This window comes from Jatropha curcas, chromosome 10 (assembly GCF_041381405.1).
Source record: "Jatropha curcas cultivar XTBG-Jc1 chromosome 10, XTBG_Jcur_1.0, whole genome shotgun sequence".
NCBI lineage: Eukaryota > Viridiplantae > Streptophyta > Magnoliopsida > Malpighiales > Euphorbiaceae > Jatropha > Jatropha curcas.
Window position 1 is genome coordinate 21,586,529 of NC_143160.1, and position 16,656 is coordinate 21,603,184.

At 34.2% G+C, this 16,656-nt stretch overlaps 1 protein-coding gene across 1 annotated transcript; it reads left to right on the forward strand.

Annotated features, from left to right (window-relative positions):
* Nucleotides 1-5,006: 5,006 nt before the first annotated feature.
* Nucleotides 5,007-7,297, forward strand: LOC149493260 (Ubiquitin carboxyl-terminal hydrolase family protein). The gene is made up of 2 exons (XM_089726648.1): nucleotides 5,007-5,229; nucleotides 5,765-7,297. The coding sequence occupies exon 2, from the start codon at nucleotides 5,889-5,891 to the stop codon at nucleotides 7,083-7,085; it is 1,197 nt and encodes a 398-aa protein (XP_089582774.1). The 5' UTR covers nucleotides 5,007-5,229; nucleotides 5,765-5,888; the 3' UTR covers nucleotides 7,086-7,297.
* Nucleotides 7,298-16,656: the final 9,359 nt, after the last annotated feature.

The window sequence follows — 16,656 nt, forward strand, 5'->3', positions numbered from 1 at the left end:
CAAGGTAGGTCGACTAACCTTCCTCATTACACATTTACAAGTTATTCTCGATAAAATGGAGAAATAGTTTAAACATTTGAACAATATAAATCTTAGGGATTTTAATGGGAAAATTTGGAGTTTTGCTTGATAATGATTTGATTAGTAAAAATTAGTTTAAGATTAGAGTTTAGCTAGAAATTTCGAACGATTTGGTTAATGTAACGCTAAGTCTCGGTCAGTAACCCTCCGGCCACTGTGGACGGCGGCAGTAGGGGGTGACCGGCAGCGGAATCCGGTGACCGGAAGTTTTCTGAAGTCAGAATTTTATTCTTGTCGCATAGATTCCAAAAATGATGCTAGTTTTGCAATAAAGTTTTGTTAAATACTAGAATTGTGAATTAACGCAAGTTGGAGCTAGACTTCAAAGCCGATAATCTCGATTTTTGCTCTTTAAATTGGTATATAAACTAATTACTATATTGAGATGGTTAGATTATTGCATCTGTTATAAATCTTTATGAAGAATTAAGGGTTCTTTAGGTTGAAAATAGCTAGTTAGCTATATGCTCATTAATACCCGGCAAAGAAATTATTAAACTGTTTCCATTTTTAATGAGTTATAAACTGAATTCTATTAAGATATGTGCAAAACCAGTGGATATATTAAGTAGAAAATTTTGAATTCGTTGAGCTAACAGCAATTAATTGATTTCTTGAATTATAGTGTTTGGGATGAGTGTGTGAAGTTGTAGATTAAGTTTTTGTAGGGTAGTGAGTTAGCTAATGTGTAAAGTCTGAAAATTTAATCACGAAATCTAGACTTTTGGATGTGGCAGCAGTTAACCTGATAAATTGTTTATATTTTACTATAATAGGAAGTGATGTCTTATATCAAATTCCTGATAGGAAATGGATAGAATAGCATATTAATTATGAGTTTTAAACAAAAAACTCTGATTTTCTTTGATATGGCAGCAAACAATCATCTAGTTATGTATATTTTTTTATAGTGAGATAGAATATGAAGTTGCATATCTATTACTTCATGGAACGGAACAAGTTACATGGAAATGGATAAGTTTTGATTATAAACATGAGAGATCTTGAAATGGCAGCAACCAAATTGGTTATTCTTTTTATGAGTTTTGGAAATATTAAGATGAGAACTAATGTCGCATACCTATATCTTGGTGAGAAATGGATAAGTAAACATGTTTAGGACAGTTTTTGGCCTAGTAACTGAGGTGTTTGCTGAATTGGCAGCAGCTAGCTAGACCAAATTCCATAAATTTGGGAAAAATAGAGCTTGCTTAATGTTATGAATTTAATCTTCAGTTAGCAATCAATTTAATAAGAATTATGATGATAAATTTTAATATAGAGATGAAGAATGAAGTAAAGTACGAGTTCTTGTTGAATGTAAGCAGATTAGTCAGTTAGCAATAGACAAAACTAGGAATACTGATTTTGTTTAAAATGGCAGCTAGAGTTATGAATTAGATATATGTATGTGCTATTGTGCATTTACGCATAAATGAACTTATGAACTATAATGGGAAGTAAAGAATGGTTAATAATATTATCGGAACATGATTGAATGTTATTGTAAGTTGTAAATTAATGATTGAATGTTGATAATATCTAACGATGAGGTTAATAAAGAATCATGGATTATAGTTTGAGGTGGCAACAAATGAGATTAAATGTAAATCCTTAATATAATAAATTTAGATATTGGTTAATATACAAGTTTCTCGATGAATGATGAACAATTGATGAGTTAGTGATGTAAAGTAATCAAAGTAAGGAATTCTTATTGTTGTGGCAGTAGTTAAGTGCATTTTTGTAACTCGCTTATTTAATTGGATAGAGAAGGAATGCTATACTTATGTATTATTAACTTTTATCTTATTTTCAGTCAAAAAAAAAGTTTTATCTTATTTTGAATAATATTCATTAATTCCTTACTTCCAATCAAAGTCTTACTTCAAGTTTATATGTTATTCAATAAATAGCTTTATTCTTCCAATTTTTTAGTCTTGATTTTTAAAAAGTTATCAATACCGGTAACTCTCATTAATTGCAATTTAGATTTCCCATTTTATATTATCAATATGATTTTTATTATTTCAATATAATAATTGCTTATTTATTATTAAAAATTGGTATACTAGGAAAGTTATAATAATAAAATTGGGCTAAATCATTAAAAATACTCCAAACTTTATGGGTAGTTTTAATTGTATCATAAATCCAACTTTCTTCTCCTAGTACTTTGAATTTCAATTTTAGTTATAATAATACTCTAATTGCAAATTGTATCTAATTTAATGAATAAAATATTATTTTCATTTGACCTATACTCATTCTTATAGTCAGATTAACTAAAAGTTAACTGTTTGGTTAGGAATTTAAATTTATAAAAAGCTAAGTAAAATAATAAATTTTTATTTAGTTATAAGCATAAAATATTAGTTTTAAAAGTTTTTGTTTTCCTTTTTTAGCATGGAATTTTCTTTATACTCAGGTTAAATCTCTTAGTTTAGATCTCTTAGTTTAGGTTTTTGTTTTTCCATTACGACGTAATTTTATTTTTAGGGAATCATTATTTGTTGTTAATATTATATAAATAAATACAAGTATTTTCTTTAAGATAAATTATTTTAATGTTTATATAAATATTTGTTTATTTATAAATAGTGGTGGTAAAGAATGAGTCTAATTTGGGGAAAAGGTTAAACTGGATACCACAAAAATAATATTTTATTCATTAAATTAGGTTCTATTTGGAAGTAAGATGCTATTTTAATTAAAATTAAAGTTCAAGGTACTAGAAGAAAAAGTTGGATTTATGGTAAAATTAAAATTACCCGCAAAGTTTGGAGTATTTTTAATAATTTAGCCAATAAAATTGTCCACTAACTATAATAACTTAAATTTCTTAATATGTGAAAAAGAAAATGGACTTCTTTTTAAGACTAAGGGAGTATATGTATATTTTATTTCTTTTCAGAATTTGTACAAGTCTACTTGTGAATGCTATGAAAATCTTTGTGGATTTGGATTCACTGTCCACCTTTTAGGTGGTTTTAGGTGAGCAGAAGAGTTTGAATTTGCCGTTAAAAATACCTTATTAATAGGAAATTTCTTACCTATATCGCCATTAAAAAGTTTTTTTAAAAAAATGTTATTGTTTTGTATTTTTTTTTTTTCTCAATTTGATGTATATGTGACCCGGTGTAAATAAATTTTTTCCTGGTTAATATATATATATATATAATCCTGAATAAATAAAAATCTTCACAAAGCTTACTTGACACTCTATTTTTTGAGCTTTTCCTTTTTTTTTTCTTTTTTTTTTATAAATTTTTAAAATTTTTAAGCATTTTATTTTCATTGGATAATATTTTTAAATGTTTTCAAATAGTAATTAATTTATTTAATAATCATGATAACGTTTGAAATCTAAATGCATACAAACTAAGCATTATCTATTTATATCTATATAAAATTTTTAAAGCCATTGCACTGTATACTAAACTTCCATTATGCATGGTTTCAATAACAGAGAAGAACTCAGATAAGTAAGGCTCAATTTCAGAAGAAAAGAGAATAAACATAGGAAGCAACTATGATGGCTGATAAATCATTTACTAAAATTTTCATCTATTTGTTGTTTATGGTTAGTTTATTGTTGCGAATTGATATACAGTTAAGAGTGCCAACCAACTAATATATGTATTTTTCAACATTAAGAAGCACTATAATATAACTTTTTTTTTTTCCTTACAATCATGATGTAACATTTTTATTATTATTATTATTATTATTATTATTATTGTGATGATTTGACTTTTACTTGAACAATGAGATTCAACCTATGATATTTTGATAATTTTGATGAATTGATACTGTTTATGTGCAATAATAAATACAATTGTCATGAAAAACTATCTATTTCTTTCTTTGTTCATAGTAAAATTTTTATAAATTTATAATTTATTTCTTTACATGATATAATTAATTTCTAAAAAATAAAAGTATTAATATATTTCATTCAATTTATAAACTTTTATTGTAATTGTTTTTATTAGTTTTGGAAGAGCTTAAATATTAAAATTGAAATGTTTGTATTTAATTCTATGAAATATTTGATTTCATTATTTCTTGATATATTTAAAGTGGTGATTTAAACATTTCATACTTTAAACTATTAGAACTAATATTGGACATTTGTTTCTCATATTGAGTGCTACAACATCAAAATTAAATTAATAGGTTTGGATATTATATTGATTAGTGATTTTTTTTTTTTATATTTAGAGGGATTAAATAGTGATCTTTACATGATTATTTTAAGAGTTTATGAATAAAATTAAATTTTATTGAATGCATTTATAATCCATTTATTTATCCAAAATTTAATATTACCTTTAACTTTTATAATCACTAGTCATGTAGACGTGCCCAATGTGCGGTTTACACAAATTTACGGTTTTTTATCGTCTTATATGGAAATTTTTTTGGAAACTTTTTTGTGAAGTTATACATGACAAATTCAAAAACATATAAAACACAAATTATGAATTTGTTAAAGTTATAAAATATTGATAATATTTAGATTTTTAATTAATTTCAGGAAAATATATGATATCTAGAACTACTGCTAGTGAATAAATCAATAACCAAATATAAGCTACAAATTGCCAAGCATCACTTGAAATTTCCAACACTCATTGTAATAGCTAAATATTAAAAAATATCAAAAGATTCAATAAACATATCCACAAAAAGATGAAGCAAGAGAGCGAAAATCATATACTGTATTATTAGTTTATAGTAAATTTGCTTTAACTCTAGTAATGATGGTACCACTAAATAATTAGAACTGCAGTTAATAATAAAAAAATAAAAAAAAAACTTTTAATTTCTAATAACTTTAATCTGTAACAATTCAGTTTCTTATTGGGAAAATTTATTTTTTAAAAATTTTAAGGTTTGGGAAAATAAATTATAATTGATTTCATTTAAAAAAATAAAGTTAACAATGTTGCATGCAAAATAACAACCCGATTATAAAGTTTGCTCCACTTCAGTAAATACCACAGTCGCCAACTTACATTTTGGCCTCGTTGGGCAGAAAGATGAACCAAAAATCGAATACAGATTTTGTCGTTCTTTTCTTATCTCTATAAGCTCTCACTTCTCTAAAGCGTTAACGCTTTCTTCGTGACCTCTCTTTTAACTGTAAGTAAATATTTCTCTCTGTATGAAATACATAGATGAACATATCATGTGTTTGATAAAATGATTCTTAGAGAATTTGATGTGGGTGTTTTGCTGTTGTCGGTCATTTTTTTGCCGTTCCCCTATTTTTTCGTCATAAGAAATCTACATGACTGTATGCTGCAATTGGATTATTTTCTTACCTAATAATCATGCTGTAAGAACATGTAAAAGATGCCCCTAACATTTTGTCCATAACCTTGCAGTTGAAGCTTTAGATTCACATTTTATAATGAAATTTTACATGTAGACCATGCTTTTTGTTCAAAGCTGGAAAAAGTATGTAATCTACTGATTTTTATTTTTTATTTTTTCTGTGCCATATAAGTAGCAGTTTATGTCTTCATATGTTGATGCTTATTTATTTAATAAGTTATTGGCGACTTTGTGTGTACTGAAATAGATCTATATCGCACCGGTAAAGCTATCTTTTATAGTTATGATCATGTTTGTACTTAACTATCATCAGGCAGCTGACTTACATTTCATCTTACAGGCTTGCTTGAACTCATGGATAGGTTGGGGTGGGAAACACTTTCCTGGTTTGTGCCTTTTACATGTTTGTTTTAGGTTTGCAGAGAGATCCAAAGTGCTAAAACAAAGCTAATTAGCTCATCAAAATGAGATTCCAAATCATTAAATCTATTATACAGCACCCGATTACTGCATCTATCACTATACGATGGAAAACCACCTCAGCTCAATATGTAGCATCGAGAGCTAGAGACCCTACATTTGAGAAACTAATGGAGAATTATAAAAACCTTGCCAAAGTCATTGCCATTCAAGATCTCATTCTTGCAAACCCTAACAACAGCCCACCATCAGTTTCCTTTGATTTCCTTTCTAGACTCTCCCAGAAGCTTCATCTCAATCGTGGTGCAGCCTCTTTCATTCGCAGATATCCACATATCTTCCACATCTTCTACAACCCAAGATTGTCACAACCCTTTTGCAAATTGACTGATACTGCTCTCCAAATTTCCTGCCATGAAGCGAAGGCTATTAATGCTTCCTTGCCAATTGTCATTGATCGTTTGGTTCGGCTTTTATCAATATCCACATCCAAATCATTGCCACTTCGTGCCATCTTCAAGGTTTGGAGGGAGCTAGGGCTTCCTGATGATTTTGAGAACTCTGTGATATCCCGAAACCCTCATCTTTTTAAACTGTGTGATGGCAATGAACCTAATACACATGTCTTGAAACTAGTGGATGAAATTCCAAAAAACCATTTTACTGCGGCAGTTGAGAATTGGAGGGTGACTGAGTGTTGTAAGGAGGATTGCAGCATTGATAGAACTGAAATCCAATTTAGTTTCAAGCATCAGTATCCTCCAGGAATGAGATTGAGCAAGGACTTCAGAGCGAAAGTTAAGGAATGGCAAAGATTGTCATATATAGGGCCCTATGAGGAGCTGGGAGAGAAGAGATCCAAGGCAGGGTTGTTGGGCTTGGAGAAACAGGCCGTTGCAATTGTACATGAATTTTTGAGTTTGACGGTGGAGAAGATGGTGGAAGTGGAGAAGATCAGCCATTTTAGGAAATGTTTTGGGATTGATTTGAACATAAGAGATTTGTTCTTGGATCATCCAGGCATATTTTATTTATCTACAAAAGGAAAGAAACATACTGTTTTTCTGAGGGAAGCATATCTCAAGGACCGCATAATTGATCCTGATCCAGTATATGATGTTCGGAGAAAGCTTCTTAATCTTGTTATTTTGGGTCGCCGAGGTTTGCTTGCTAATAAATTAACGTCTGGTGAGATCCAAAGTGATGAAGATTCCGGGTTACAAACTGAGAACAGAGACTGAAGTTATGGATTGTTGTATTATATGTAGTAGCATAACTCATTATAGCTTGGCTCGCTTAGATGGATTGCACATTTTACTGTGGGGAATTAATGTTTTAATTCTTTGCATGGTAAGCTTATGTTAGGTTTTTTAATGGAAAAAATAAGGGAAAAATAGAAGAGAAAAATGTAGCAGTCTCAATCTCCACATCAAATGATTCTTTTTAGCTCAAAGGAAGATGGAAAATTGTATAGCCACTCAGTGAAGTTAAAAGAAGCCAAGGCATTATTTAGAGAGGTATATTGGATTAAGACTGTTAGATTTTAAAATTCCAATAGCATTCAATCTAGATTTTTTTAGAGTTTATTAAAATTTTGTGGTATTCAATTCAGACTTTTACAAAATTCATGAAAATCTGATAGTATTCAATTACGATTTGTTAAAGGTTTATACAAAATGTAATAGTATTTAAAAAACTGCTGGTTTGGATGAATTTTATAAAATTACTGATTTCGTAGGATTTTAATGTGTTTGATATCAATAGAAGAGCCATTCATAAATTTATCCTCCGATCTAAAGATTTCGTTGGATTTTGGGGTGCTAGGTATATATAAAGTTTTTTAATTTTCATTTTAAATTAAAAAATATTTAAATCTGAGATTTTCTAACGAGATGGTCGTTAGGGGTATGCAAACTTACCGACCGAATTGAACCGAATATAGAACCAACTCATTTCAATTCAGTTTGGTCAGTTAAATCAAGAAAGATTTGGTTGTTGGCTTATTCAATTTGAACCAAATTTATTATTCACTTCGAGTCAGTTTCATAAAAATTTATCGGTTAAGCTTAAAACTGAATCGAAATGTCAAAACCAGTGAAAATTGATCGAATTGACTGGTTCGATTCAGTTTAGAAGGCAAATTCAGTTTGATTCGGTCTGTTAACAAAAAAAAAAAAAAAAATCAATTGTATTTTTTGATCTTGTTCTAGAGGTGTGGGATGGCCAGTGGCGATGCTGGCCATTGTAGGGTTTCACTGTCCATAGCGGTAAAGTTTTAAGAAGAAGAAAATGATTTTGGAGAAGGTGACGCGTTTTTTGGTCTCTCATTGTTTTTTAGTTTTTCAATTGGGCTCAAAAACTTTTAATTAATTAGGTTGATAGAGATTAGAACGCAAGAACTGTAAGGAGAAACAAAATTGATTGAAGGGCAGAATTTGGAGTAGTAGTATTAGATGAAGAAAGTTGAAGATAACAATGGAGAGTGACAAAAATGACTGTAAAACAGCCCCCGGGACTTGAGCCCGAAGCAGATACTCTGCTCAATACAACAAAAGACAATAAAAGATGCCCTTTACATGATTACTGCTAACATATATATATAGAATCATTCCTAGCAAACATGCTGAGCTGTCTCAATCCCTTCCTTGCTGCACACCGCTCCCCTTCATTGATGATTTATTCCTTCTATAATAAACCAAAAACGATTTTGCACCTGATGACGTGGTATTCTATCATTACCACCCCCTTCTGAAAAAGCCTTGTCCTCAAGGCTGAAATTCAGAAATTGTGCCTTCAGGTCAGACTCGTTTATCCAAGTTGCATCTGTTTCGCTTTGCCCCTGCCTCTGAATTAATACCTGAGGTATTGGGCCTGAAGTGGAGTGCAAAGATCGTCGCTGGCAAACTTGATATGGCTCAACCAATGGTCCTGCTTCTATGTCGAGACCATCCGACAACTGTGCAAAGACTGGATGTTGCCAATTACCCTCTTGAGCTGAGACACATGGAATACAGGGTGAATTTTGGATCCCAAAGGCAATTGGAGCTTATAAGCAACAACCCCTCCCTTCTTGAGTACTTCGAAGGGTCTGTTAAGGAAGACCCTTTCCCCAACGGAGAAGACGTTTGGGGTCAGCATATTTGGTCATCAGCTGCTGAGCTCTATGTAGATTGTAGCGGAGTTGCTAAAGTATCTTATCCCTATCTTGGAGGTGCTGGGAAAGAGCTTCAACACGAGTTTCACCCGGTAGGAACCGCTGAAGGGTTGGGGGTGGCCTGCCATAGACTAGTTCAAATGGTGTTTTCTTAGCAGCTCCTTGATAATTGGTGTTATACCAATATTCTGCCCAGCAAAGCCACTTAGCCCATGATTTCGGATGCTTGGAGGAGAAACACCTGAGGTAGGATTCCAAGCTTCGGTTTAGCACCTCTGTCTGACCATCACTTTGGGGGTGATAAGCGGTGCTGAAGTATAGAGTAGAACCTTGCAAGCGGAAGAGTTCAGTCCAAAAGTTACTTAGGAACAATGGGTCACGGTCACTGACAATAGTTACCGGAACACCATGGAGTCTCACAATCTCCCTCATATACAGAGTGGCTAAGGATGAAGCTGTAAAAGGGTGTCGAAGGCCGAGAAAGTGAGCATATTTTGACAATCTATCAACCACCACTAAGATGCAGTCCACCCCTTGGGACTTTGGAAGGCCTGTGATGAAATCAAGAGCTATGTCCTCCCATATTTGGCTTGGAACTGGAAGTGGCTGTAACAGACCCGCCGGTGACTTAGCCTCATATTGTGTGTTTGACAGATCAAGCAAGCAGCGACAAACTTCTTTATGGTGCCCATCATACTCGGCCAATAGAAATTGGAGGCAACCCTTTTGTAAGATCTATAAGCTCCTGAATGTCCACCTAATGGACTAGAATGAAACTCTTCTATGATCTTGGGTATCCACTTAGAGGAGGGAGGTAGCACCAATCATCCCTTATAGAACAAATTCCCGTGGATGAGAGAATAGTGAGCTTGAGATGGTTTACCCGAAGAGATTTCTTAGATGATCTTGGAGAGAGTGGAATCTTGTCGGATTTCCTTAGAGATCGCATCCCAATCTACCCATTGTGGACCCGAGATGGCTTGAAATTCAACCTCATCATGACAGCGAGACAAGGCATCAGCTGCCCTATTTGTTTTTCTGGTCTTGTATTCAATATTGAAATTGTATCCCATGAGTTTGGCTGACCAATATTGTTGGGCTGGTGTGGACACATTTTGTTGAAGAAGGTGCCTAAGGCTCTTTTGATCAGTCCTCACTGTAAAACAACTCCCAATTAGGTATGGCCTCCAATGCCGGATTGCTAGAACAAGGGCCATGAACTCATTTTCATAAGTAGACCTGGACATGGCTGGGTCTCCGGTAGCCTTGCTAAAATAAGCAAGAGGCCTGTTATCTTGAAGGAGGACAGCCCCAATCCCAGACTTAGAAGCGTCAGTTTCGACTATAAAGGGCTTAGAGAAATCTGGCATTGCCAGTACAGGGGAAGTAGTCATGGCATGCTTGAGAGCGATGAATGCATCTTGAGCATCTTGTGGCCATGCGAATTTGGCTTGGGCGTCCTTGAGAAGAGTGGTGAGAGGGCGAGCTAGTTGTCCATAATTGGCAATAAAGCGCCTATAATACCCTGTAATACCCAAAAATCCTCGCACCGCCTTGGTAGACTTCGGAATGGGCCACTGTAGTATACTTGAGACTTTGGAAGGATCCATAGCAACTCCATCCTTAGAGATAATATGCCCTAGGTATTCAACTAATTTCCGACCAAAGAAACATTTCTTTTGATTGAGCTGAAGTTTGTTATCACAAAGCAGCTGGAGCACAAGCTTTAGGTGCTTCAAGTGAGAATCCCAACTGTTACTACACACCAAAATATCGTCGAAGAAGACTAGGACAAATTTCCGGAGATAGGGGCGAAAGAGATCGTTCATTACCGCTTGAAATGTGGCTGGTGCATTGGTTAACCCAAACGGCATGACAAGAAATTCATAATGGCCCGAGTGTGTCCAGAAAGCTGTCTTGGGAGTATTAGTTTCAGCCACCCTAATTTGATAAAACCCGGACTTAAGGTCTAGTTTAGAGAAGACCTGAGAACTATGCAATTCGTCCAACAGTTCCTGGATAATCGGAATGAGATACTTGTGAGGAATTGTAGATCGGTTTAGTTGCCTGTAGTCAACGCAGAACCGCCAGCTACCATCCTTTTTCTTGACTAGGAGGACAGGACTAGAATATGGGCTGGAGCTGGGTTTGATAATTCCAGCTGAAAGCATATCATGCACCAACCTCTCGATCTCATCTTTCTGAATGTGGCCATACCTATAAGGTTTCACAGATATTGGTCCCTGACCTGGCTGAAGGGCGATCCTATGATCAGTGGAACGACGAGGAGGGAGGCCATAGATTTCCTGAAAAACAAAAGCATGAGCCGCAAGAAGTTCCTGTAATTGTTGGCTCTCAGAATCAGAGTTCTCTACAGTGGAGACACATGAAATTGGAGGAGGATCTATGGACAATTCCAGTAGGACTGTTGAGAAAGACACATTTCTGACCTTAGAGAATGATTTGGCTAAAATCGTTCCCCGGGTTAGAGATGGATCACCACATAATTCCACCAATTGATTTTGATGTAGGAACTTCATAGTAAGCCGCTGCCAATTCACCTGCACATCACCAAGTGTTTCCAACCATGCAACACCTAATATTATATCAACACCTCTCAATGGAAATATAAAGAAATCACCAGAAATAGTGTAGGAACCCAATTGTAATTGTAAGTTGCTGCACACGCCGGAAGTTTTCATTCGGTGGCCATCACCAAGCTTGACAAGGAACGGGTCAGTGGGTTCAACTGCCAAATTCAGTGCCTTAGCAAGATCGGAGGACACAAAATTGTGGCTAGCTCCGCTGTCCACCATGACTAATACTGAGTGAGAAGCCAGGAGACCCATAATCTTCATAGTCTTGGGTTGAGAGAGGCCATAGGCAGAACATAAGGAAAGCTCAAGCTGCTGGAAATGGCTTTCATTGAGGTTCACGGGCAGAGGTGTGAAGATATCTGAATCTAATGCGTGTAGGAGCCCTTCATCTGTGAGAGTTTCATCCTCTCCTCTTATTATTGCCTATAGGGATTTGTGAGGACATTCATGAAGTGGAGAGTAAGGTTGTTTGCAACGAAAACAGAGCCCCTTCTCTCTTAATTCTTGGTATTCTTTGTGAGAATAGTGCTTGAATCCACGGTTTATGGGAGAGGAAGTGGAATTTCGGGAAGGAGCAGGTAGAAAGGGTTGGTGAGAGGTAAAATCTGGAGGGAGGTCTGGAGGAGTTGGTTATGGTTTGAGTATTGGGTCGGGTAGGGTTTTGGGTGGGTGGTAGAGTGTGAAATGGGGCGGGTGAGAAAAATTTAGGGCCTAGACCAAACATACCTGGAGAATCGCTACTAGATGATCGCAACGTGGGTTTCTGAGTATATGGTGACTACAATTCTCGTTCAATCTCTAGCGTAACTCTCATCGCGCGATGCAGTTCCTTAGAATCAGAGGAACGTATTCTAACTCGGATTTCTTCTTTTAACCCATTTAGAAAATACCCCAAGAGTTGAAAATCTGTGAAGTCTGGAGTTTGTGCGGCTTGGGTAATGAATTCATCAATGAAGGTGGACACCGAGTTCAATTGTTTTGTGGCAGCACGTAGCTCGTAGCGATTATCCGAATCCGAACCACTATATTTGATGAGGAGTTCTGTTTTGAGTTGGGTCCATGTGAGGTTTGGAGTGCGGCCTCTAAGCCATCATAACCAGTGGAGAGGATGGTCCTTCATACCCACGAGAGCCATGGCAACAAACCGGTCTGGAGGGGTGTTTTGTAACTCAAAATATTGCTCAGATCGTGCAAGCCAGCCTAATGGGTCAATTCCGGTGAAAATGGGCATTTCGAGTTTTTGAATGTAGTTATGGGTTGAAGATGATGAGTGTGGGTGAAGGTCTAGGGTGGTGAGTGGGGGATGGGAATTGTTGGTAGCAGATTGGTCTGGGTTTTTTGGGTTGGATGGTGAAGGAGGAGGATGTGTGTCAGATGAAGAAGCAGGGGATTTACCTGTGAGAAGAAGGTGTTTAAGCTCTTGGAGACCATGTTGAAGCTCCGAAAGCTGGCGAGAATTATCAAGTCTGATAGAAGCAATAGAGTCTTCAATGGAGGCTACGTTCTTCTCTAGAGTTTCCACCCTTTGATCCAGTCTGGTCTTGGGCATTCAGAAAAATCCAAAGCAGGTCGGACCAAATCATAGATGTAACACCCCATTTTTCTGTGTCTGAAATAGTAAGTTACCGGTTTGTGAATAGTGTCATCGGTCTGAAAATTAGTATTATTTTGGTCCGGAAAAATTACTATGTATGTTTAATAATTGCTTTAATATTTTTGGAGTATTTATACATTATTTTTATGGGTAGAAAGTAAGTAATGAATATTTTGGAGCATTTAGATATTTAGTAAATAGTTAATTATGGTGTTATATTAATTACGGAAATTAGAGGCAATATGTTTATGGAGTAAATTTGAGATGGTGTTATATGAAGTAAGGAAATTAGAGGAATAATTTTTAAGGATTAAATTTGAGAATTTTGTGGAGATAAATAATATTTTGAAGGAAATAAATCGGAGAATATTTTTAGCCATTGGATTATATTACCATTGACTAATCTTAGCCATCCAATGTTGAGAAAAGACTAAAATACCCTTGTTGCTCAATTATTTGAGCAACCATTTTCTCTTCATCTTTTTATCTTCAACGTGAATGATTTGAGCAACCATTTCTTTCTTTCTTCTCTTCCTTGGCCGAACCATATGCTCTCCTTCTCTTCCTTATTGTTTTCAATTTCTCACAAAAAAATCACTCTAACTAGACCACATGAACTCCAACCAAGACCTTCCTCTTGAAGATTCAAGGTTATTCATTAAATTGGAGCTTAAAGATGTGCAGAATTTTTAAGGGTTAGTTAAAAGGTGAGCTATCTAAGGTGGCTAAATGCAAGACTCAAGTTTGATTTGGTGATTTTTGGGGTGTTCCAAGCTTGATTTTGAGGTAAGTGTTCATAAACACTCTTACCTTGTTTAAATTGTTGATTTTGTGAAGTTGACACTATTTTGTGAAAATTGGGAATTTTATATGAAATGATTTGATTATTCAATTTTGGTGGTATAAATGTGTTCTTGAGAGATTTCTAAGCATGCCTATATGTTGAATTGATGAGGAAAACATTTTCTTCTTCATCTTCCAAGAGTGGCAAAACCTATTGATGAATAAGGCCCCAAGTTTTCTTGTTATCCTTTGTTGGTTTATGCTCTTAAGATGATATTTGATGAGTACTTAGTATGTGGAAGAAATCTTTGCCTTGTATATGATTTAAGTAAGCTGAAATTGGGAAAAAGTGTTATTGGGTGTGCTTAAAGACTATGTTTCGATCCTTTTTATTTTCCAGTTGTGTCTAAGTTCTTCATAAAAATTTTAGGTCTACTTCTTAGCTTTTCAAGCCATCCTCTTGTGTTCAATTTGGATATATATGGCTCCACTTATGGCTTAAACACCCAAACTGACTCTATTATGACGGGCCACATGCATCACTGACTTGAGTGCCCATTTTGACAACTATAATGGCAAGAATATGTTCTAAGGTCTTCATGAGAGTTGTTACCCTATGTCTTTAGACTTCTCTGGTTTTGGATTGGTTTAGTTTTAGTGTTTGGATAAGTAGAAATACAACAAACAGTTGACTTGGTTCTGCTGAATCAGGTCTAGACTGTTGGTCTGTGTTCCTAGTCTTTGTTCACCATCTTACACATTGATCTGGGTTATGATCCCTTCATAAAATTTGTATCTGTTTGTCTTAGCTTTCTAATGAATCTAATTTCATTCAATTTGAAGCCCTATAACTCAATTTATGTCTTAAACACTCAGCAAAGGTCAAAGTTTATTTAATGCTGAATATTTTCTATGTCTTGAATCATAGGTTTGAGAAACGAAAACGATGGAATTAGGAAGTGGTATAAGCGTTATTTGTTCCTTTATGTTTTAGCTATCCATAAGCTTGGAAATCATCTAAATTGGACTTATAAATTAAAAGATATGACCAAAATGGTATAAACTGTGCAGGCTGGAAACCAAAAGCTGGGCAGACTGGAAGTTGTTACTTTAGCTTAATATTTGACTACTTTACCAACATAATTAAGAGATATGCTAGAAGACATATTTGTACCCTAATGTGTTGGCTAACCATAGAATTTTGAATTACCTAAATTGGACTTATGAAGACAGAGTTATGCTAGTGTTTGTGACACATGTACAGGCAGCCTTGGCAGATTTCAAGGCTACATTAGACATGATGTTGGGATGCATATGTAGATTCATTCAGCCTAAGATATTTACTGAATTTAACCTTCTGAGTTAACTTATATTAAAATCAAGAATTTTGTTAATTTGATTGGTATAAATTAAGTTACATAAAGATTAGTAAGAGTTGTGTCGCAGGTGCAACAGTCAAATTATTTCCATGCAAGTTCCTTTACAAGTGATTAATTGTTTGCATTATTACTCATTAGATATTACTGATAATTGTCTAGGACATCCTTTTTAAAGCATGAAAGCATGAAACAGGTTAGCAACATACATAATGAGACAGCATACAGATAAACAGTATGGTTTATGCATTTCATGAATAAGTTAATATGTTGATTGTATTAATGACATACAGATAATATGCTCCATTGAGGTTAAGTAGAAACCATGTAGATAAGGCTATGTCGCGACATAGATTAGCAGATCTGCGCCCCATACAGTTTGTTACTCCGGCTACAGGCCGTTGAGTGGATATGATTATATATGGGTCATAGCAGCCCAGCCATACAGTATTCATCCAGTTTCATACAGTTCTTCTTATCACTTAGGTTTCACTATAACCTTATGGAGCCATACAGTTATGAGATTTTCTTATTTATAAATTATACGATGTTGACTAAAAATTACATAAGTCATACAACATAATGAACTACAAGTAAGATAATGAAAGTATAATGATATGTGAGCTTACATATTTATTTATTTAATTCATACAACATAAGGCTTACATGTTTATTTATTTAATTCATACAGCATAAGGAACATAAGGTAAGATCATGAAATTATAATGGTATGTGTGATTAAATGGTTATGTAAAGGATTTCTGGTATCATTAGAACTAAATTATGTATGTTATTAATTATACGATTATTTGATATTTCTTTGCTATAGATGTAAATTTATGTTGAAATTTAATGATTCTATGATTATCAATGATTTTATGAAATTTGTATTTTAAGTAAGTTGCCATCGCAACTTTGGTAAGTATGTGAATTATGAGCACCACTGAGTTTTATACTCAGCGCGTTGATTTTTATCACGCGTAGGTTGAAGATCGTGGTTGCTACTTGAAGATATGAAGAGTAATATCAAAGCAGAAGTGACTACTTTGGTAGTAGTAGATTGAGATTTATATAATTAAGAATTATGGCATGTATAATTATTACGTTTTTAGAGATTTTGTTATTGGAAATATAATTGAAGCATGTAATTATTTTGGCGTTAGTATTTGAAGAGAAGAATAATACTTATTAAATGATTGATTATGAAATATTTTAAAATAGTTCACTAAGACTTGATATATATAATGAATGCAATTATTTGATGGATATTAAATGCTATTGAGGATTTATACAGTTATGAAAATATAA

Coding starts and splice junctions, on each gene's coding strand:
- LOC149493260 (XM_089726648.1), top strand. CDS start 5,889: ATGAGATTCCAAATCATTAAATCTATTATACAGCACCCGATTACTGCA.